This window comes from Meriones unguiculatus, chromosome 5, assembly GCF_030254825.1.
Source record: "Meriones unguiculatus strain TT.TT164.6M chromosome 5, Bangor_MerUng_6.1, whole genome shotgun sequence".
NCBI lineage: Eukaryota > Metazoa > Chordata > Mammalia > Rodentia > Muridae > Meriones > Meriones unguiculatus.
This window is the reverse complement of record NC_083353.1, coordinates 87,301,344-87,323,867: the sequence shown is the minus strand read 5'-3', so window position 1 is coordinate 87,323,867 and position 22,524 is coordinate 87,301,344. Positions and strand designations below refer to the sequence as shown.

The 22,524-nt window shown below is 43.8% G+C and overlaps 1 protein-coding gene across 2 annotated transcripts in view; it reads left to right on the top strand.

Moving 5' to 3' along the window:
- Suclg2 (succinate-CoA ligase GDP-forming subunit beta) overlaps positions 1 to 22,524 on the top strand; it is a 250,763-nt gene that overhangs the window by 108,980 nt on the left and 119,259 nt on the right. For both annotated transcript variants that reach the window (XR_009591892.1, XM_060383829.1), the window contains exons 3-4: positions 17,502 to 17,601; positions 18,934 to 19,024. Coding sequence is in view for 1 of the 2 variants with exons in the window: in XM_060383829.1 (XP_060239812.1) it covers positions 17,502 to 17,601; positions 18,934 to 19,024 (191 nt within the window). In the remaining variant the exon portion in view is untranslated. The remainder of the gene's footprint in view (positions 1 to 17,501; positions 17,602 to 18,933; positions 19,025 to 22,524) is intronic.

The window sequence follows — 22,524 nt, the reverse complement described above, 5'->3', positions numbered from 1 at the left end:
CTGAGTTCATGTCAGAGACTGTCCCTGTTCTCCTTACTAGGGAACACACTCAGAGACTGAGTGCCATGGGCTACATCTGTGCAGGGGTTCTAGGTTATCTCCCTGCATGGTCCTTTGTTGGAGTATCAGTCTCAGAAAATTCCCTGTGCCCAGATTTTTTGGTTCTGTTGGCTCTCCTTGTGGAGCTCCTGTCTCTTCCAGATCTTTCTGTCTCTTCTTTCATAAGATTCCCTGCACTGTATCCAAAGTTTGGCTGTGAGTCTCAGTATCTGCTTTGATACCCTGCTGGGTAGAGTCTTTCGGAAGCCCTCTGTGGTAGTCTCCTGTCCTGTTCCCTGTTTTCTCCCTCTTCCGATGTCTGTCCCATTTGCCTTTCTGAATGCGGATTGATCATTTCACCCAGGGTCCCCCTACTTGCTTAGCTTCTTTAGTGTATAGATTTTAGTTTGTTAAAGCAACAAATCAAGCAATCCAATTAAAAAATGGGGTACAGAGCTAAACAGAGATTTCTCAATAGAGGAGTATCGAGCGCTTAAAGAAATGCTCAATGTCCTTAGTCATCAGGGAAATGCAAATCAAAATGACCCTGAGATTTCACCTCACACACATCAGAATGGCTAAGATAAAAAACTCAAGTGACCACACATGCTGGAGAGGATGTGGAGAAAGGGGAACCCTCCTATTGCTGGTGGGAATGTAGACTTGTATAATCACTTTGGGAATCAGTCTGGTGCTTTCTCAGACAATTAGGAATAGCACTTCCTCAAGATCCAGCTATATCACTCCTAAACATATATCCAAATGATGCTCAAGTATACAACAAAGACATTTGCTCAACCATGTTTGAAGCAGCTTTAGTTGTAATAGCCAGAATCTGGAAACAACCCAGATGCCCCTCAACTGAAGAATGGATACAGAAATTGTGGTGCATCTACACAATGGAAAATTACTCAGCAATGAAAAACAAGGAAATCATGAAATTTGCAGGTAAATGGTGGGAACTAGATATAAGGACATAAGACTAGATATAAGACATAAGGAGTGAGGTATCCCAGAAACAGAAAGACACACATGGGGTATACTCACTTATAAATGGATATTAGATGTATACTATAGGATAAACATACTAAAATCTTCAGTTGTTTGCCACCCTCTAGATAGATTGGCAGAACTGGACCTTTAAAGACTGTTCTGCACTTGGTTCCACCCCAATGGAACACCCCAGGCTGCTTCCGGAGGGAGCAGCTCTTCTTTATGTTAGATCAATTGCAGCGGTTGCTGGAACAGTGTCACATTCTGGCAGGCTCTTACCAGAGTCCGCCTTAGGAGGTGGGCCCCAGGAGCTCACCTGTTTCCCAAGGAAAAGAAATCTTTTTTTCAGCTCAAATCAACAATACAAGGTGTAAGGCCAACACTTTCTGAAAACTGCCCTCCAGACACTCCCCAGTGTGAGAGCAGTGGAGATCCAGTGTGCCAAGAGCTTGCTGATACCAGATGTAATACTCAGTCCAGCCAGGAGTCCCAGTACCTATGCCACAGCCTTGGAAAGTGGGACACTCACTTTCTAGAGAGCTGCAGATGCTGTTGAAGTTTCAATTTTCTCCCTGGCATTTAAACCATATGAATTTGTGTGTGTATGTGTGTGTCAAAGAATAGAAAATTAGTTTTAATTGTTACTTATGAGGCACCATATGGCTACACTATAATTTTGGCATCCCATGGAGCTGCACGTGCATATGGAAAATGAAATTAATTGGAAATCACACCCTGAAATCTATTATTAAGTTAATATAGCTAACAGCTTGTGGGGTGTCCTCTCACTCAGCATGATGTAATTGCACATAATAACAAGTAGTTATAAGCTCACAGAGGAGACAGGCCTGGATACACAGAGGTCAAAGGGACAGGCTTGGAAGGGAAGAACATCAATAATGGATGCCACAGCAAACACTGCAATTTCTCACTGTCTGCAGACCCAGGGAACACGGAGCAGTTTATTCATACTCAAATGGATTGATCAGCATTCTTTTGAATTGCATACCAAAGGGACTGATTTCATTTTTCAAACTAGTATGGTAAGCTAAGGTCACTCTTGATGGAATTAGTAACAGTGATTAAAGTCAGAGGCACCAAACTTAGCTGTGCCTGGAAATCCACTGTGACTCTTCAAGGCTTGGAATGTACATTCAGAATTCTTGAAATTTAGATTTATTACTCTTACATTTCTGAATAATTACAACTGAAGAAACAGTGGCATTATGGTGTTGTTCAAACATGAAGCATGGAAACCACTGAGTTAGATTCTGTCTCTCAGTCAGCTCTGTAGTACACAAACCTACAGCTGTTGAACACTGACTTCTCTGACTGGGTTTCAAGCTTTAAAATAGAGTAGAGTAAGCTACAGATGGCAGCCTAGAGGTTCATTTGTTGAAATAATGAACAAAGAATTTATATTTTTTATGCATTTTAGGAAGTGTGTCAGTTTTTAGTTTTGTCTCCTTGAACTTGTGAGGCACCAGCCATTCTATTCATCTCAGCAAATAGGATGTGTCAGGAAATAAAACCTTTGTGTAATATAAATTTGAATATGAAATGAGGCAAAGGTATGGTTTTCTAAATAGAGTCTTCATTAGTATATTAGACAGTCTCTATCCATCAGTTGATACCTAGAACTGTTATAAATGGCTGTTTACTTTATCAAATTACTAGTTAGGTGAATCACTGACTAGGTCCCCTTCCCCTAAGGGCTCGCACAGCCTGTTTCCATCATCTCCAGGACACTCATGTCTTCCTCAGCACCACAGGCCTCCACGGCCTCTCAGTTCTTCTATCCTCCACCTTCTTTGGAGCTAATTGTGGACTTGTGGCTTACTTATGGCCAGTGTCAGTCAGTTTGGTTGTGAATCAGGAGACACGTGTTGAAGGGCTACAATGATTGTGCGATTATAACACCCACCCCAGGATGGAAATAAGCTTCCTTTATTTAAAAAATTTTAATTATCATTTAAACATTTTGATCTCTTATCTGCTGAATTTAATTTAATACTATACTTTTGGGACAATAAAAAATGAAAACAACTCCAAATTCAATAAGGGAACAAAATTTTAAAAGAGGCTGGCACCAAATTTGTTAAAGTACCCTAAAGGTGTTGGATTTCATTTCCCTAAATCACATGGCAAAACTATAGAAGTATGAAATAGATCCTTAGGGAAGAAAAAGGTAAGTTGTAAAAGCATACCAAATAAACCAAACCACCTACAGACAATGTGACAGGCACTTCTGGCTGTGAAAAGGCGACTGACTTTTGTCTGATATAATCAGGGGGAACTCCCTAGATACAGGCAGAGCCATGTAACCCGAATGACCCCAGGGTGTTCCAGATCCTTCTGGGGGGGGGGGGTTCTGTTTATCTTGGCAACTGTTAAAAATAATTTTGGGGACAGAACAATGGCTTAGTTGATAAGGTTCTTGCCACTCAAGTGTGAGCACCTGAGCTCAGTTCTTAGAACCCATAAGAAGCTGGCAGTGGCAACCGTGCCCTCCAATCCCAGTGCTGGGGGTTGGATCCTCAAAACTCAGGGGCCAGCCATGCTAACAGTCTGCCAGTTCAAGAACAGAGAAAGACCTTGTCCCAAAAGACAAGGTAGATAGCATCAAAGAAATGATACACACGGTAGAGCTCTGGCTTTAGACATAGACACACACACACACACACACACACACACACACACACACACACCTGCATGTGCCGGTACACTTACACCCATGGACGCACGCACAGAGATTCAGATCCTTTATCAGGATTCTGTAAGAACCAAAAATTTCTCACCTGGCTAAGAGGAAAGGGTTTGGGGTGTGTGACCTTGCCTGAAACATAGGATTTGAAAGTGTTTACTTACAAGCTTTAGCCCCAGAAAAATTTAAAGTTTGCCAAACAGAAGATCAATACTTATAAGTGATCAGTTACCTGCTACATTGGTTTCCTTATGGGTTTGCACTCGGAGAGTTTGGCACTTTAATTCTGTAATCAGGTAGGCATCAGTTCTGCTTTATGTGCTTTGTTGAGTAATTGACATTACTTTGTAATTTTATGTTGAAGGATAAAGTTTTTGACAGTGATTGTAAATGATATTACAATGCTTTAAAAGTTCACAGAATCTTTTCAGTTTATTAGGGAATTGGCCATGCAGTTTAGTACTCGAGAAGGTTTTGCTTGTGGTATCAGACATTTGAAGCCCTTGAGAGAAAATAAATGTACTAGATTTATAAATGCTGCTTCAGATGTTTAAGGGAAATTAAGTCCATATTGATGACTGAAGGGAGTTTAGTGTCCATCGTAGGTTGACTGAGCCATAATCAGAGGCCCCCTTGAAAGTGAATTAAAGGTTTAAACTTAGAATTAGGACACTCAGATTTGCAATTTGAACTCCAAGGTTATGAGGGGAAATAGACTTTTATATATTTGTTACTTTGCTAGAGGAAAGTCCGTTGAAAACTAAGTTCTGCTTTGGAGGGTAGCTTCTATAGGCTCTCCAAACACAGGGCACAGAACCCTTCCCTGACTGTAGTGGCTCTGTGGTGGCTGAGTTTGCAGTCCTGGCAGGCTGCATGGCCCGTGCAGATTTCTCGTGACAGCACGTGGCCTCACATGGCAAGCATGGGGTCTGTCAGTCTTCTCTCATGAGCTGCTCTCCTGGGAAGCCAGGCAGATTCACTTCAGGCCTCGATTGGGTAAGAAGTGTGTAGGAAAGATTGGGAGACACCCATTCAGCCACATCCTCAGTGTCTTTCTAACTTGGATGTATCAGCTGTGAACTATCCAGCGATTTCTGAATGATGTCATTACTGGGAAGATTAGAACACTGTATTAGAACACCTGTATTGCTTGTCACTAAGTGCAAGCGCAGGAGACAAAAGTTGCATTTTGTTGAGAAAGGAGAGGCTGAGGGGTAGTTTAGGAACTACCGGGCAGATCAAGAGATTGAGGCCTAAAACTTAAAATAGGTGGTCTTCATTATCTGTTTGCTCGGCTGCTCAGCACTGTGCATTCACAGAGCTGGAGAGACACTGTTATATCCTCCCCTTCATGGAGAAAGAAACAGGGTTGGGGGCTTTGGTAGCTTTTCCAGCTCTGAGAGTTGAAGTGTATATTTGCAGAGTGTGATGCCTGTCTGTCGGACAGAAACCTGTCTTTCAGCCACCCATGCTGATCACTCTCTTCAGTTGCCACAGTAGAGAAGGCAGCACCTTTGAGTTGCTGTTTGACTCCCATACCCCATTGGTTACTGCATCGCATGCACAGTACAAGCAGCAGGTATACATGGTCATGGAATGGGCTTGCTTCTTCTTACAAAAGGCGTGTATGTCTGTGTGTGCCTGAGGACATATATGTGCATCTGAGGCTCTGTATGTGCACCACACATATTCAGGTGTCCAAGGAGGTCAGAGGATGGTGTCAGATCCCCTGGAACTTGCAGGCAGTTGTGAGCCACCCAGTGTGAATGTTGAGAAGTGGACCCAGGCCCTCTTCTTACCCACTGAGTCGTGCCTCTAGGCCCAGGGCTTTCTTTTGTTCTAATGTGATTGGGTATAGTAATTCACAGAACATTTGGCTCTTGTCCTAATTTCTTTACCTATCACTTAGATAAGATACCCAGAAATAAGCAACTTAGGAGATAAAGGGTTTGTTTTTGCTCACAGTTCCAGGTTACAGTCCATCATAGCAGGAAAGTCATGGTAGTTGGCGCATGGCAATCAAGAGCAGGAAGCACCGCACTGACTCTACCCTTACATACCTCAGCAGCTCCTTCCTTGGGAATGGTGCCAGTGGGCAGGTTTTCTGACCCCCGTGTAAGCCACAGACATGCCCCCAGGCCAACCTGATCTGAACAAGCCTTCATTGCCATTCTCTCTGAGGTCATTCTAAATGTGTCAAGTTGACAATTAAAACTAACCTGCACAGCCGTGTGCATAGTCAAGCAAACAGTCTGCTCTTGAACTGAGACTATTGGGGATTCCACGATGGAGGGTTAGGTGCAGCCTTGTGTGTGACTCAAACTGAGAAGATCTGTGGTTGATGTTATTGATCCCTGTCCTGTCTATTTCTTTGTTGTAGTTTGCCTACAAACTGACAGTTTCCATTGTGACGCCCTTATGCCTGTGTTATCATTATACTTTTTCATTGTCTCCCTCCTCTTCGGGCAGTCCCTCCTTGCAAATTCATCATAGTATTCTCTTGTTTCCCCCTTGAATCCCTTTAAACTGCCTCCTTCCCTCGTGTTGTAATGTAATTTCTACTTTCATGTCCTGCATATATCTTTGTCTCTCTCTCACACCTATTTTCTATTCATCAATCCTATATCCATAAATTTATACATCTATGCAAATCTACATTGTATGCGTGAAATAAAACATAGGATATTTGTCTCTCTTAATCTCGCTTATTTTGCTTACAGTGACCTCAAGTTCCATTCATTTTTCTTTATAGCTGAATAAAATTCTGTTTTATATATGTACCACATTCTCCTTATCCATTTACTGAGAAAGCAAATTGATCAATAAATGGGCTACAGAAGCAAATAGTCTGTTCTCAGAGAAAGAAATGTAAATGGCCAGTAAGGATTTGAAAGAATGTTCAACATCCTTAGCCATTGAGGACGTGTTTATTCAAACTACGATGAGGTTCCATCTTACTCTCGTCAGTATGGCTGTTGTCAAGAGAAGGTACAACAACAAATGCAGGTGAGCATATGAGGAAAGAGGATGGGAATGTAAACTGGTGCAGCCCTTATAGAAACCAGTGTGGACGCTCTTCTGAATCCAAAACTAGAACTGCCATATGACCCAGCAGTGCCACCGAAGGACTCTAAGCACACCAGAGATAACTTGCAAATCCTGCTTATTGTTGCAGTATTCACAGTGAGTGTCTTTTCTTCATAGTTCCTGGCAGCCAGTTTTGAAGAAACATCCTCTGTTCAGGATTTACTGTTCTGTGATCTTCAACACGTTACAGTATTCCTTTGAGTTTTGGTGTCCCGATCTTAAAGCACGGTATCTGCTGCAGAGGATTGATGTGAAATTAACTGAAGTCCGGAGTCCTTAGAACAGCTCTTCTTCATATGTGGCCAGGGCCGACCGTGGTGTGAGGTGTAACAAGCCAGCAATGCTGACAGAAAGGACAGATAGCCAGCTGCACGGGCTTGGCTGTACCAAGTGCCAGCAAGTATCAGCACCTAGTTCGCTGCCCCGCTCGTGCTCCCTTTCCCGCAGGCAGCAACGGAGACCTCCCAGTACCAGGGCTGGTGGGAAATACGCTGCGCTGATGCAAGCTTCCACCTGCTCGTGAGACCCGTCGTGGAGCAGCTCCAGATGGAGTGGAGGGACGTGTTCTCAGCTAGAGCACACAATACATGGGCCAAGGCCACTGGTGCTAGATGATTGTCATGGGTATCAAAGGGGACACTGAGAAGCAGGAAGGAGACACACAGGCCCTGGAACTAAACAGAATATCCAGGATAAGTGGAAACATGTTGTGTGTTTGCAACTGGGGAATCCTTTAACCACCCAAAGGTAGTGAGCAGCAGTCCACTTGGAAGGTAGTGTTAGGTAGAGCAGAGTGTCAGACCTTCAGGCTGCCCTGGAAGGCAGCACTGTTCCCAAATCTATCACCAACCATATATGCCTGTCAGCCCGTGCACATGTCAGTTATCAGTTCTGAATGACAGAAGGAAGTACACATAGGTGTCCTGCATTTCCTTAAGGCTTGCAAAATCAGCTCATTATTATATAATCTAATTGTATTTATTACTTCTGGTGTGCGAGTGTGATATCGATCAACTTCATTTTATAGATTGTAAATTCCAGGCTCTTATTCCCAGCCAAAGTCAGTCTGCAGCTGCTCACCGAGACATGAAACTCAGCTTTTATCTGAGCTATGGGTCCCATAGCCAGGATCATTTACCTTGCTCTCTGATCCTCACCAGGCCATTTTCTAGAACAGCCATAAGAGGGGTGGAAATAATGGATACAGAAGAAGGTTAATAGTTTTGCTTGGTACTTAGACTATTGTTGTCGGACACTATCTCATGAGGGCTTGTTACTCCTTTGAGGTCACACATAAGGAATAAGGCGGCTTCTAGCAAGGCACCCACAAAGTACCTGGATGGGAAGAACCAGCTAATTTTTGCTAGTGTAGCTACATCTTTCCTGGACGAAAGATGCCCATTGGCCTTAAACTAGCAGCCCAGCTGTTGAGTTGCAGAGCAGTAGCATCTTATTCTTACTCCTTTCTTTAACTCCACACCTATTGTGACATGAAGAGGTGGTACGAAGCCCAGGATGGCTAGATGGTGGCTCTCTAATTTTCAGGTATCTGATTTGATCTAATGGATGGTTTAAAAAAAAAAAATACCATTTCTTCCTTATTTGTGTTATCTGCAACAAATCTTCCCTGTGTGTGGTGGTGTGGTCGGGGTAGGGCTGTGTTTAACAGCTACCTTCTGTCACTAACTTGAGCTAGTACTTATCTTCAGTCTACATATATGCATATATGTACCTGTGTTTAATGGCCTGTGTCTGGGACCATAACGCACCTTTTCTTCTTTTCTTCCCCTTTCATTTAAATTTGAAGAGTTTTTTGTTTTGTTTTGTTTTTTTTTCCTCTGATTTTAAGCAGTCATTAGAATGCAGGTCATATCAAAACTATAAAGAAGATGTAAAAATGACTTGAACACCAGGTAACCACTGCTGCTGTGTGTATTCTATCATTTGAGTCTTTTAGGGTATTTACAACAGTGTTTTTTAAAGCTTTCGGGACAATAATGCAGTCTAGTTTGTAATGCAAATAATCTTTGGCTTTTATCTTCTAAATACTGTCTGGTGCTTTTCTTTGAAAAACCCTGTAGGGTTAGAGAAAGTCTGGAGTCCTAAGTTAGCTTAGGTTTCAGGCAGGTGACAGTGACATTGATGTCACAGAAAAACATTTGCATACATTTATTTTCATTATTTCATCACATAAGCATCAGACCATAGCTGCTGGCATTCTCCTAGCTTTTCTAGAAGTTGTGAATGTCCCCAGGAGAAAGTGGAATAGCATGCGGGAATGCCTGGATAGGCAAGACTCAAGGGAACACTTAGGGCCAGCCATCAGTTACATATTCCTTTGAGTTTACAAACATCACTGTCAGAGAGGCCATGTTTTAAGTAGTCGATTCCCTCTATATTCTAAAAGCTGTATGTGTTCATTTTATTTTTTAAATCCTTCTTGCAGTGATATTTTGTCTGCCGTTGACTGACTGGCCTAAGGAGTTTCCAGCAGGATTCTTTTTAGTTTGTAGCAGGGAGGCACACCCGGATTTGTGCATTCTTGTTATGTACCCACATTTAGGTCAGTCATTAGACATGGAGCTTTGTACTAAGGTGAAGGTTTTTCATGTTTTTATGACACACCCCTATTGTTCATTCATTCCCTCCCTCCCTTCCTCTTTCAAGCCAGAATCCCATCAGTCCTCACTGTTCTATAATTTACTCTTTAGCCAACGATACCTTTGAACTCCCAACCTTCCTGCCTCCAGCTCCCAAGTGCTTAGCTCACGTGAACTGCCATGCAGGACGGTTGTTTTGTTTTGGAGCACATGTGGAATGTCAGAGGACGGCACTCTGGAGTTTTCTCTTTCCACCTTCAAGTGGATTCTGGGGATCAAACTCAAGTCCTCAGGCTTCAGTGGCAAGTGTTTTTACACACTGAGCCATCTCATCAGCTCCTTCTAAATATTTTATTCTCAGGCTACCTTAGGTGAGGAGTTTTCAGGAATAGGATTGCCCTTCTTTGGGAAGGGCCTAGGCCTTACAGCATGACGCATTGAATGACACACCTCAGAACCGGCTGTTACACTGTATTTAAATTTCATCTCTTCCAAAAGAAACTAAATAGATGCTGAACTTTGGTGACTGCTGTCTTATTAGTGAATTTAAGGGCAGCTGTTCCGATTTTTTTCAGTTTACTTAAAATACGTGTAAGGAAAAAAAATGTGCTGTGATGGAGAGGTGTGTCATAGAACAAACAGCAGCAGCGGCCGTGTTGGCCCTCCGTGCTGGGAAGGTAGATGACCTTCATGGCAGTGGTTCAGCTCTCTGTGTGATTAGAAACTTGAAATGTGAGCGGGGTCAGGGTGGAGTCCTGCTTACGAGGATCTGTGTGAGCAGGTTAAGGCCCCACCTCCTTCCAGGGCAGACACTCTCCTTTGGTCATTTGTGGGGGAGGCTAGTGAGGCAGTCTTACCCTGCCTGGTGCTGTGTATCCCACACTGGAGGTGTAAGGCACGAACCATGCAGAGCTGTGACGCAGGCCTCTCCCTGCCTGCCCCACCTATTGACCCTCTTAATGTGGCATCACTGAAAGGCTTTCAGTGGGGAGGTGGCATCCATATTGTGAGACTTGTCTGTGACCCTGACGTCAGAGCTAACTTTTTAACACTGGTTTATAAAGACCGACCCCTTTGTGGAAGGATGGGGCATCTCCTTTTGGACATCTCTGTAGCTTCTGGACAGGAGTCCTGGGAAATTCCTTCCGGGCAGCAGGGTCTTCTCTTTTCTCCATGAGAAACCATGTTTATGTATCATGCCTGCTGTCCCACATCATGCCAGGAGGCAAAGAGAAAGCTTGGGAGAGGTAGGCCTAAGGATGTCCGCACTTCGACTAGAGTTGTCAGTTGTTGCCAGGGGGTGGGGCAGGGTAGGGGCTGAGTTTAGTCTTACTTTCCTTTAAATGTACCGTAAAATACGGTAGACGTAGTTTGGGTATTAATGGTTTTTGTTTTTGTTTTCTTCCGTGAGTGTTTCTTCCGTGAGTGTTTCTTCCGTGAGTGTTTCTTCCGTGAGTGTTTCTTCCGTGAGTGTTTCTTCCGTGAGTGTTTCTTCCGTGAGTGTTTCTTCCGTGAGTGTTTCTTCCGTGAGTGTTTCTTCCGTGAGTGTTTCTTCCGTGAGTGTTTCTTCCCTGAGTGTTTCTTCCGTGAGTGTTTCTTCCCTGAGTGTTTCTTCCGTGAGTGTTTCTTCCGTGAGTGTTTCTTCCGTGAGTGTTTCTTCCGTGAGTGTTTCTTCCGTGAGTGTTTCTTCCGTGAGTGTTTCTTCCGTGAGTGTTTCTTTGCTGAGTGTTTCTTCCGTGAGTGTTTCTTCCCTGAGTGTTTCTTCCGTGAGTGTTTCTTCCGTGAGTGTTTCTTCCGTGAGTGTTTCTTCCGTGAGTGTTTCTTCCGTGAGTGTTTCTTCCGTGAGTGTTTCTTTGCTGAGGTTTTGAATGTCACACGGTTATATATTTTCTACTAATATATGTCATGAGACATTTGAGCTGTCCTATAATTTGCATAAAACACAGTAGCAATTTCTTCTAAAGAGCTGATACTGCGTCTTCAAGCGCCTTCATGCTTTGTTCATGGATGTTGGTGACTGTCCTGCGTCTGTAGCCTGGCAGTGTTACACAGTTTCAGATAAGCCTCAGGTGTATCAGTAAGGTCACAGGGATTTGGGAGCTCAGTGGTGGGAGATTGTATTCTTAAACTTTTCTCTAGAAATTAAGTGTTGGCTTACTTTTTTAAAAAACCTGAGATTACTAGTATTAATCTATATAAAGGAACAAGATTTTATCTATTTCTGAGGTGTAAAAGATAAGACATCAAATCTTTCTGGACAATATTTTTATTTAGCGATAAAATTTTTATCATTAGCAAGGTATTAATGGTTATGCAAGCAATAAAGAATAGCTAAGGGCAGAAGAGTAGATGAGCTTACTGTAGTAATTTGGATGGTGTCTGTAGCATGTGTGTATGCATGCATGTATATATGCATGCATGTATGCATGTATCAGCATGAAAAAGCAGTGAGTTAAAAGAGTAATTTCAGGAGTTTTGTGGAGACCAAAATGAAAAATTTCCCCTGAAAATGTAAGCATGTTTTGTGTTAATATAATATTATGGCCTTCTTTATAATCAACAAATTGTTTGAAGCATTTTTACTATGCCCTGATAGTACCTGAGTGAAGAGATTGTTTTTCATAATGCCTAATAAATTGGTTATCACACTGTATAAAATGTTAGATTTAAAAGTTAATAAAAGTCTTATTAGTAATAAAAAAGTATTTCTAAATCTTCACCCTGGACAACTTTCTATTTGAGTTTCAAAATCTCTTTCCTAAAAAATGAAGTCATTGAACCACAGAGATAACAGCATACCAATATTTGTCCTGGCACTGATCACAGAAGCCAAGCTACAGGACAGAACAGGTGCCATCTGTTGAACAAATAATGAAAATGTGTTACACATGTGGAGTACTACTCAGCCATAAAGAGAAAAATGATTTCATTTGTCTGAAGATGGCTAGAAATGTAGATGGTTAGACCAAATGAAACAGGCTTAGAAAGACAGGTGTCCTGTGTTTTCTTCTGTGAGTAGAATCTCTGGGGGAAGAAGGCAAAGTGGAATTAGACGGAAAAGAAGGAAAGAAGAAAAAGAGGGAGGAGCAGGGGTCAAAGAAGGAAATAAGGGGGGGGAGCATAATCAGGACGCATCACATGCCTGCACGAACCATCACAGTAAATCCCATTTTTGTATCATTAATATCCACGAACAAGTGTACATTTACAGCTGTAACAAAGCCTGTCACACAAACCATTCTATTTCTATGTTTTATTTATAAACTTGCTATTTCAGGAATGTGCGGTTTGAGTCTGATGGGTGGCATTTTCGTGGGAGGCTGAGAATCCAGTCAGTTGAGTGGTGTGGACGGTGTTGAGGTGTTTGATTCTAGAGTCTGTGGGCTCACTGTTGATGGGACCATGCCAGGCATGACTTAAGTTGGAATTAGGATGCCACTGGAATCCTTATGCAGAAAGAGTTATCACAGTGTCCTTTTCTTCACATGACCTATTTACAACCTGTAGAGGTATGTATCCAAGCAGAGAAAACATTACAGTAGTGATTGCAGATTGATGACTCAATTCTAAAATTTGGAATCCTCAGGCTTATGAAAGCAGCTCAACTCCGAGGCTTCAAACTTAACTGTTAACCCTGTCATTTAAGGTTCTCAGCAAAAAATTCATCTTCCCATGATAACTTTCAACTCTTGCCTCCTGTTGTCCCTTCTCATTGCCTTCTGGTAGTAGGGAGATTTGCAATGCTGAGACACAGCTTAACAGCATCAGGTAGGATTCTGTCAAGCCTTCTGAGTGGTAATCACTACACAGAAGTTAGTGCTCTGAACTGAATACTGGGTGTTCCATTTTGCTCCTGTTGCTGAACCATCGCAATTAGAGTTTCCTCAGCAGGTCCAGGGCAATGGTTGATGCAGGTGGTGATTGGGGCCACTCTGTGTTCTGCATTTGGCGAAGGGTTGTGTTTGGAAAGAAGGCAGCCTGGAATAAAACCTAGTGTGGTATTATTTTCAGTGTTGGCAAACTGCTAAAAATAACATATTCTCCGACAACATTAATTAATTAATTCATTCATTCCTCCATTCTTGAGACAGGGTCTCACCATGTAGCTCTGGCTGTCCTGGAAGTCGCTATGTAGACCAGGCTGGCCTCATATTTACAGAGCTCTATTTGCCTAGGCCTCCATGTGCTGGGATTCACTGTATGTGCCAGTATGTCCCCTCTCAGACATTCTTGACAAACATTTTTATTGTGGCTGTGAACTGTGTCTCATGAATATTATTTTGTATAAATATATTTTCAGAATGCCACCTCTGAAGAACAAAGTGGAGCATTGAAAACTTGCCTAATAAAAACATGTCTTATTTGGGTGTTTTTCTTAATGATTTTAATTTTTTCATTTATATTTAACTATGCTTCCAAGAGCATCCATTATGCAGAATGAGACTTGGGGGACCATAAACCTGGTACAAAACTGTATTATAGTCAGAATAACTCGAGAAGGAGGTAACATTTGCAGCCACTAAAGTAAAACCATAGGTAGAGTGTCCTAAAAAAATCTACATAATGGTCTCTAAGGTTATAGGGTGTTTGAGAAGTTTACATGTGTCATCTGTACATTGAGCAATTATGTCTAGTGTGGCCTTTTTATCTATACATAAAATTGTAATAAAGTGATTTCCATCACACTGCTTTTCATGGTGAAAAACTTAACCAGGAAAGGAGTAAAATACAGTAGGTGCATTGCTTGCTAAGATCACTACGCATTAAATTCAGGAGCAAGAATGGCACATGTGGGCCAGCTGTAGTCTAATAATGTGACTGTTGATATGTATATGCAGTTTGTTTCTGTAGATAGTCCACCATGCCTCCCCACTTCCAGCTTGTTACACTGTGGTTAAGTAAAGTTATCCAGATAACTTGAGTTGGATGCGTGGGCCCTTCTCTAATTCTGGTTGATACAGAGCAGGAGGTAATATTCAGATAACCAGATTTGTTTGTGCTTTTATTTTTGGAAGTCAGGTCTTTGAATGAAATGCAAACAGTGACATTAAATGGAATGAACTTGGTAAATACTGCAGGAAGAGCCTGGTAACCTTTGAGTAGAATTTGGCCTTTTTCCATAAATTTAAGTAAGTACCAGTTGATTAAACCTCTTCTTGAGTCTTCCTCAGGAAGGGGAACTGCTTTACGGGAGGCTGCTCACTCACCATACTCAGCACTTAGTTATTTTAGTGGACATATTTTTGACTGGCGTACAGGTTGTGGGAGATGGCAGATTGAATAGCCCCCTTTTCCATTTTTCTGTTTTAACTGACTTCAGGGCTTTGAGTATGACTCATTGGCAGAGCACATCCTTAGCATGGGCTAGGATGGGTCAATCCCAGGGTTCTATTTGTGGCATGACAAAACAAACCCAAACATTAGTGTCCTGATATGTGGCTTCAGTCACCAAAATGGTTGCTTGGCTTACCACCAGGGTGGCATGGAATCCTCTAACATGAGGCCAGATAGTGACAGGCCAACGAGTAACTTGCATTAAGGCTACAGGCATTTCTGGCCCTTGGTGGTTGGTAACTGGTTTAATCAGTCTTTGGGGTGCCACTTATCAGCAGCCAGTTAGCAGTGTTGCCTTGTGTTCCAGTTGTGTTGCTAAAAAGCTGGGAGGGGAAGTATTTCTCTCCCAGTGACAAGGGCACAGAAGATGATAATGACCGTGGAATGCCCCGAGGCTCTTAAAGAATTCAAAGTGACTGTAATTAAACCTTTGAGCAGACAGCAAAACGTACTTTTTCCACTTGATGTCTTCTGAAGACAAATAGGAAATGTCTCTCCCTGAACCATTTTTGGCAATCGCTGAGAATAATTGTTACAGTGGTAGCCATCATCCTGTATTTTATGAACGCACCAGCCGATGAGATCAGCACTTCAGTGACTCTATTGCGTTTCTTCTTCATGCTGTTGTAGCACGGTGTGTACTGTTAAAATAACCTCTTTTCAGACGGGTGTTTCCTTTCACCCTTTTTGTCTCTTCTACAAGAGTTTTGTTTGCTGCTGTCTCACAGCACTGAGGGTGGAACCAGGGTTGCTGGCCTACCGAGCCATGTATCCTCCTAACCCTAGTGTTGGGCGTTTGTCCAGGTTCTGTAATTGCGCATGCACTTGCTGCTGATCTCTGCAGTGGCCTGAGTGGGCAGTGAGCTCATTTGTCTTGGTTACTGTTCTGGTGAGTTCTGATACTATGAACAGTGACCATGGCCTGTTTTCAGCCAGCCTTCCTGGGTGCCAGCTCGTTCTGAGTCAGGTTTGGCTGATGATGTGATGCTTCACGTTGAGGGCAGAAGCACGAATCAAAGGTGGGGAAGGGTTGTATTCTAAGGAGCTGTGCTTGCTTCTGAAAAGACGCCGAGCCTTGGTCGTGAGAGGATACGACCATGTGGGAGACCGGAATCCAACGGTGAAAGCAGCAAGTGAGCCTTACAGCTGCAGCCTCAGCGTGGGCTGGCTAACCACTGCCTGACCTCAGCCTTCGGAGTGCTGTCTTTGTATAGCTCCCCATAGTAAAACAGACCTGGATCTTTTGCCTGATTGGCTGCGAGCACCAATGGCAATGACAGTGACCTTCCTGGGTGCAGCAGCCAACAACTTCCAGATAGAACTCAACATGAATTATGGCTGTTAGTTTTAGGATTTTTATCCATTTAAATTTTGAATATTTAGAATGTGCCAGCCTGTGAGTGCGGTGGAGGTTGATGTCAGGTGTTTTCTCCAGTCAGACTTCATCTTATTTCCCGAGTCCTCTCAGTGAGCCTGGTTGATTGAGCAAGGCTGGCCAGCTGCCGCACTCAAGGACTTCCTGTCTTCTCTTCCCCAGCACTGGGACCACAGGCTTGTGGCATTGTACCCGGCTTATGTGGGTGCTGGGGATCAGAACTCGGTCCTTGTGCACACAGAGCAAGCACTTTACCTACCAGACCGCCTCCCTCCCAGCTCCCAGTCACTTCTAATTTTAAGACAGTCTTCATTATGGTTTCACGTAGAAAACTGAGTCCCTGAGGCCTGTGGGTAACACAGCCTCATTGAGTGAAGAACACGGGCAGGCCTAAAATTCAAGATACAAAACCCCAGCTGCAGAAACAGAAAGCCATGGCAGCCTAATGGAAGATGATATAGTTCTCTGATCTAAGGAAAAACTACACACAAACACAATAGCAGCTATTCAGTGGTTCCTGTTTGTATGTGCTGTTTGGTTTTTAAACACACTTAATTTGGAGCATTCCCTCTATCTGCCCAATAGGGAAAGGGCAGACTCTTGCTTGCTAAAGGTGCCATTTATCACTCGGTGGCTCCTTGTCTCACTTCCCCGCCAGGCCTATAGACATGTTTGAGTTTATAACTCTGGTCTAAAGGTCAGGAGCAAAGTGTCTATTCTTTCTTTGTTTGAGCTGGGAAACAAATATTCCCAAACCTTTTTTCCCCCAGGACATTTTTTCATTTTGCCAATACTTAAATATATATATATATATATATATATATTGCTTGCTTTTAGTTTTAATTCATTTCCTTCTTTCTTGGCCTATGCCTGTCAATATATACAACAACTGCTCAGAAACTGTTGGTTTCCAGGAATACAGTTAATAAAGGCAGTCTTTGTGTCCTGTCTGTAAACTCTTTCTGTACTCAGTCCAGTCTCGCTCTGACATCTCGGAGCAGGCAGTCGGACCCTTTGCCACTTGGGAGTGTTGTTACCCAGTGAAATTCATACTGCCTTTCTGGCTTCATTTAGCATCTTCCAGCACACTCAGGAGAGCAAGGGAACATGAGCCTGACTTTCCTGTATGTGTGAATATCAGGCGTTGAGTTGCTGGAATGGATTTGGCTATCTTCAGTAAACATGCTTTTTTAATTTGTAATTTCTGAAGTTCCTTATTGTGTTTGTTCTCAAAGTTGGTTTAGGAGTGCTTTTAGTAATGTCCCGTGGAAGTACTATACCATTATCTCTTTTTTTCCTGCCCCTTTAAAGAGGAAATTAAGAAAGGAAAGAATTTAAAACAACTACTGCCTGAATTTTTCTTTTTCAGATGCAAAGGAAATTGTTTTAAAAGCCCAGATCTTAGCTGGTGGACGAGGAAAAGGTGTCTTCAATAGTGGTTTGAAAGGAGGTGTTCATTTAACAAAAGAGTAAGTCTGGAGGGTTTAGGTCCCCATCCCATTCACAACTGAAAGTTCTTGAGCAGGAGGGCTGGGGCTGGGGCTGGGCTGGGGCTGGGCTGGGGCTGGGCTGGGGCTGGGCTGGGGCTGGGCTAGGGCTGGGCTAGGGCTGGGCTGGGGCGGGTGTGCAGTACTGGGAAAGGAAAGTAAAGGCTCTGGCAGGGCTCCCACAGTACCCCAGGGAGCCCTTTTCCTGTTAGAGGGCTTGTGTCCCTCACTGAGGAAGACTATACTTCCTCTCTCCCAGACAAGCTGTGATACATCCCAAAGAGTTGGAAACAGTACTGCTTGCAACTGAAATACCATTCCATCAAGTCATTCCTATGAATAATATTCAGTGGTTCCTGTGACCAGTAGTGTCTTTGTGGCACCTGGTCTGATAGTCCATGTCTGCCTTTATCTGAGCATCCTTCCTGCATCCTGCCCCACACCAGCCTCTGCTTTCTTCCCATCATACTTTCATTGGTTGTTTTCCCACTCATTGTTTACTGTTTTGTAGATCATCCACTGTCAGTGTTCCATTCAGTTTTTATCTAAAACTGTTATGCATATAGTACTGTTTCTTTACTAATTTGTTTAGGAGGTTAGGTAGCAGAGTTTAGCATCCCTTCACTTCTTTGCCCATTCCTTCATTTCTCTGTGGCTCTCACAGCCTTTGCGACAGGACTAGACACATAGAATGTGAATGCAAAGATGCATCCTGTGGCCAACGTGAAGGTGTGGGTTAGAGGTGGACCATGGGCAATGTGGGTGTGGGTTAGCAGTGGACCCTGGGTAGTGTGGACATGAGGATGTGGGGTGGTGGAGGTGGACCCTGGGCGGTATGGACGTGAGGGTGTGGGGTGGTGGAGGTGGGCCCTGGACGGTGTGGACGTGAGGGTGTGGAGTGGTGTAGGTGGACCCTGGGCGGTGTGGACGTGAGGGTGTGGAGTGGTTGAGGTGGACCCTGGGCGGTGTGGACGTGAGGGTGTGGGGTGGTGGAGGTGGACCCTGGGCAGTGTGGATGTGGGTTAGAGGTGGACCATGGGCAGTGTGGACGTGAGGGTTGGGGTGGTGGAGGTGGACCCTGGGCAGTGTGGATGTGGGTTAGAGGTGGACCGTGGGCAGTGTGGACGTGAGGGTGGGGGTGGTGGAGACGGACCCACCCCGGGCACTCTGGACATCAGGAGGTTGGCTGGAAGTGGTCCTGGGTAGTTTAGATGTGAGAAGGGTGGAGGAGGGAGCCCTGGTGCCTAGTGATTTGCAATATACCCTGATTGTCTTTTCTTTGTCATCCCCCCAACCTCTTTTTGTCCCTCTTAGCCCGAAAGTGGTGGGACAGCTGGCTCAACAGATGATTGGGTATAATCTAACAACGAAGCAAACTCCGAAAGAAGGTGTGAAGGTTAACAAGGTAACGTGGGTGCTCTTGGTCATTTTGTATGTCCTTAAACCGAAGGGCAGAGAGCTCCACTGCGTTCTGACAGATCCTCATGAAGCCCCTGCCCTGTGGCAGTGTGCTGCTTTCGTTGAGGGAGTGCTTTGAAGAAGGACCCGAAGGACTGTAGACGTTGCCACTTACCAGAATGACCAGAGTGGCGGTCTTCCGTTCTTGCAGTTGGCAAGGCTCAGCAGGGCAGCCTTGTACTCAGCAAGCCCCTCCTCTTCCCCTGTAGCTCCACCCTCAGGCTTTTCCATTAGAATTGCCCGTTGCAGTGGTTTTTCTTAAAACAAAACACAACACACCGCAGGCTTTACTTCTAAGCTACTGCTGCTAGTCTATTACTAGTGAGGAGTGCAAGCAGTAAGCATGTACAGTGTGTGCATGCGTACATATGGCCCACAGACATGCATACGCAGAGGAAGGAAAGCTCAGGGGAAAATGGCCTGCCTCTGGTGTGCAGTTGTGACTCTTCCTGAAGCTGTTGTGCATACCCCAGTGCAAAACGAAGACCATGCTGAGACAATGTTCACAATGCAAGATGTGTGTCGTAGAATGTGAATTCTACAGCAGAACCCCTTGGGTGTCCCATGTGGCGACCCTAAAGACAGTCAAGGCTGGAAAAGACCCAATCGTAACACTAAATTTGGCTCCACCTTTTGTCCCTGCTCTGTTGCCGTTGTATCAGAGCCTTGCAGCCTCTATCACTGTGCTGTATTTGGGGGTCACTGAGAGGTACATTCTTTCTGTTTTCACAGAACTTTAGAACAATTCTTGACATAGCCCTAGAAAGCTGTCCTTACTAAATTATGATAGGGTATGATGCTAGCTGAAATAGGGACACTGGAAAGCATTTGCTATCCTAAGGAGACATTATGCCCTTCCCTGTACAGCTCAGACTATTGTGAAAGTGCACCCCAAGAACTTGGAATCTCCTTGGGAATGCCATTCTGGGAAAAGGGAAAGGCTGAAGCCTGCTGCTAGGCTGGGGAGGAGCTGCCCTCCCAGGAAGGTTTCACACAGCCCCGACAGCCTGCCAGACTGCCCTGCAGAAGGGACTGGAAACAGTGCCTGGCTGTCCTCATGCCTACTCACACCTCTTACTCTAGTAAAACTCATGTCAGGACCCAAAAGATGGGCTTGGGGAGAGGGTCGCTGAACTTCTGTGTTTCTCTTCCCAGTGTGTCACATTGACTGAATGTCCTTCTCTACTTTTTGCTATTGTTTGTTTAACTGGCCTGTTGAGATTCAGAGCCGAGCCTAGATTGCTAGGATGGCCAGCACCAGGATCATCATAAGTCGGCTCCTGTAACAGCAGGACTTTGGGATGCTGCGAAGTCATTAGCTTTATCTACTAAAGCATCAAGCCATCACAGAAGCTAAGGAGCAAACCCAGAAGCTGATCGTGGGTCTGTCTCTTTACAGCCCCCTCTCAGGTGGAGGGCACAAGGACTGTCAGACTTGATTTGTTCCAGCTCAGACTGGAACTCTACATTTATTTCTCTTTTAAATCTGATTGTGCGCCTGCACCTGCATAACTAACTCAGAATTTGTCCACAGAGAGCAAAATTAGCACTTTTGTTTGTGGGGAATTGTTGTTTTATGTGGACACATGGGACTTTAGATTAGAATTTGTGAAACTTTTAAAAAGCATATAAAAGTGTATCCTCAAAGCAGATTGGCACTATATAAGTAATAAAATGCTACAGAAAAGTGCCTTGTAGCTAAGTCCCAACATGCTGGAGATAAGCACGTTCTTAAGAATTGAGGCATTGCCAGAAAACTACCAGCATAATCTATTTTTAAGTGTATTTGTATTCAATAATTCAGTAACATGTAACAGCTCCAATAGAATAAAAGTCAGAAAGTAAGACTCGTGTACTCCCCACCTGGAAAGAATTGCTGTGTATTGTTTGTTCTTTTCTGATGGCCATGGTATGTTGTCATCTCCTGTAACCACATACTCGTATCCATGCTGCTGCTCTGATTACTTTCTTTGGGGATTACATTTTTGAGACAAGGTTTCTTGGAGCTCAGGCTAGCCTCAAACTTGCTCTGCAGCAGAAAATGGCCGGTACTTCTGATCCTCCCTCAAAGCATGCTGGGCAAGTGACTGTGGAGTGTTACACCTTTCCCCCAAGTGAGGGCATGTGCTTCTAGCTCTTCTGTTTCTGCTGGCAGCAGTCTTCCAGTCAATGAGGGCAAGTAGTATTCAACAGCACCCCAAAGACAGACATTTGTGTGAAGTGTTGTATAGTATGACGGTGGAGATTCAGTATATGCTGACTTTGGGAAAGGCTGAGGGCTTCCCAACTGACTGTGCCTTTCATTTCCAAGACAGGCATCTGGAGAGTCCATAGATGGCCCAGCTAAAGGGACAGCAGGATCCTGGTCTCCCCTTCCCAGGATATTTGGTGCCCACTGTATCTCCTTTGGCCTGAGTTGAGTTCAAGGATTGATGTCATCACACAGTATCAATTAGACCTTTCACTGGAGCCAAGATAAACTATTGAGGTGTAGTCATCCTTCGTTTGAGACCCTGCGCTCGAGATTGACTTTCTGAGATGCACACAGGCCCCACACCTAATGCCCCGTTCTCAGATAGCAGCAATGACATGTCCTGCAGACTTTCTTCTCTTCCTTTTGCTGTTGTGTTTAGTGATGTGCCAACATCTCCTAGCCCGTGCCTCCCATTGTTAGCAACATGTTATGCAGAAGTATTATGATTGAAATACATTAATACAAGCCTAAAGTCTTAGCCAACAGGAAACATTGGAGGCTTGTGTCTGTCCACAAAGGCCAGTGTAAAAGACTACCACAACCTGGGTGGCTGTCCCTAAGTGAGATTTATTTCTCACTACCCAGGAATGAAAAGTCTCTCTTCAGTTCAGTGCCTGGTGAGGAAAGGATCAAACTTCTGTTGTGTTCCCACACGGTTGGAAGGGTGAGAAAGCTGAGTTCCCATTTGAAGGGGCACAAACTCCATTCATGGGGGCATCTCTCCCGTGATCTGTTTACCTCTCAAAGGCCTGTCTCTAAGTAGTATCTCAGTGGAGAGAGGGTTACCGAACATGAATGTTAAGGAGGCACAAACCACCTACAATGTTACAGAAATGAAATTATCCACTATGTAGCCTTTGAAAATTGGCTTTTATCCCGCATTTGTCATAATTTGCTGGAGATTTATGGAGACTGTATCCTTCTCATTGCTATGTAATATTCCGTAATATGCATGTTCAACAATTTAAACCATCATCTGCTGATAGATCTCTCGATTGTTTCAGGTTGGGATATTACATAGAGGTGTTCTATATGTTTGTGAAAAGGTTTTGGTGTAGACAGAATATTTATTTGGGGGATAAATTTTGGATTATGTGTAGTTGTCTGATCAGTTGATTTTGTTTTGTATTGTTTTAGAAACTGCCAAGTATTTGGCAAGTTGTTGGTACCACTCTGCATTGCCCTCTGCAGCA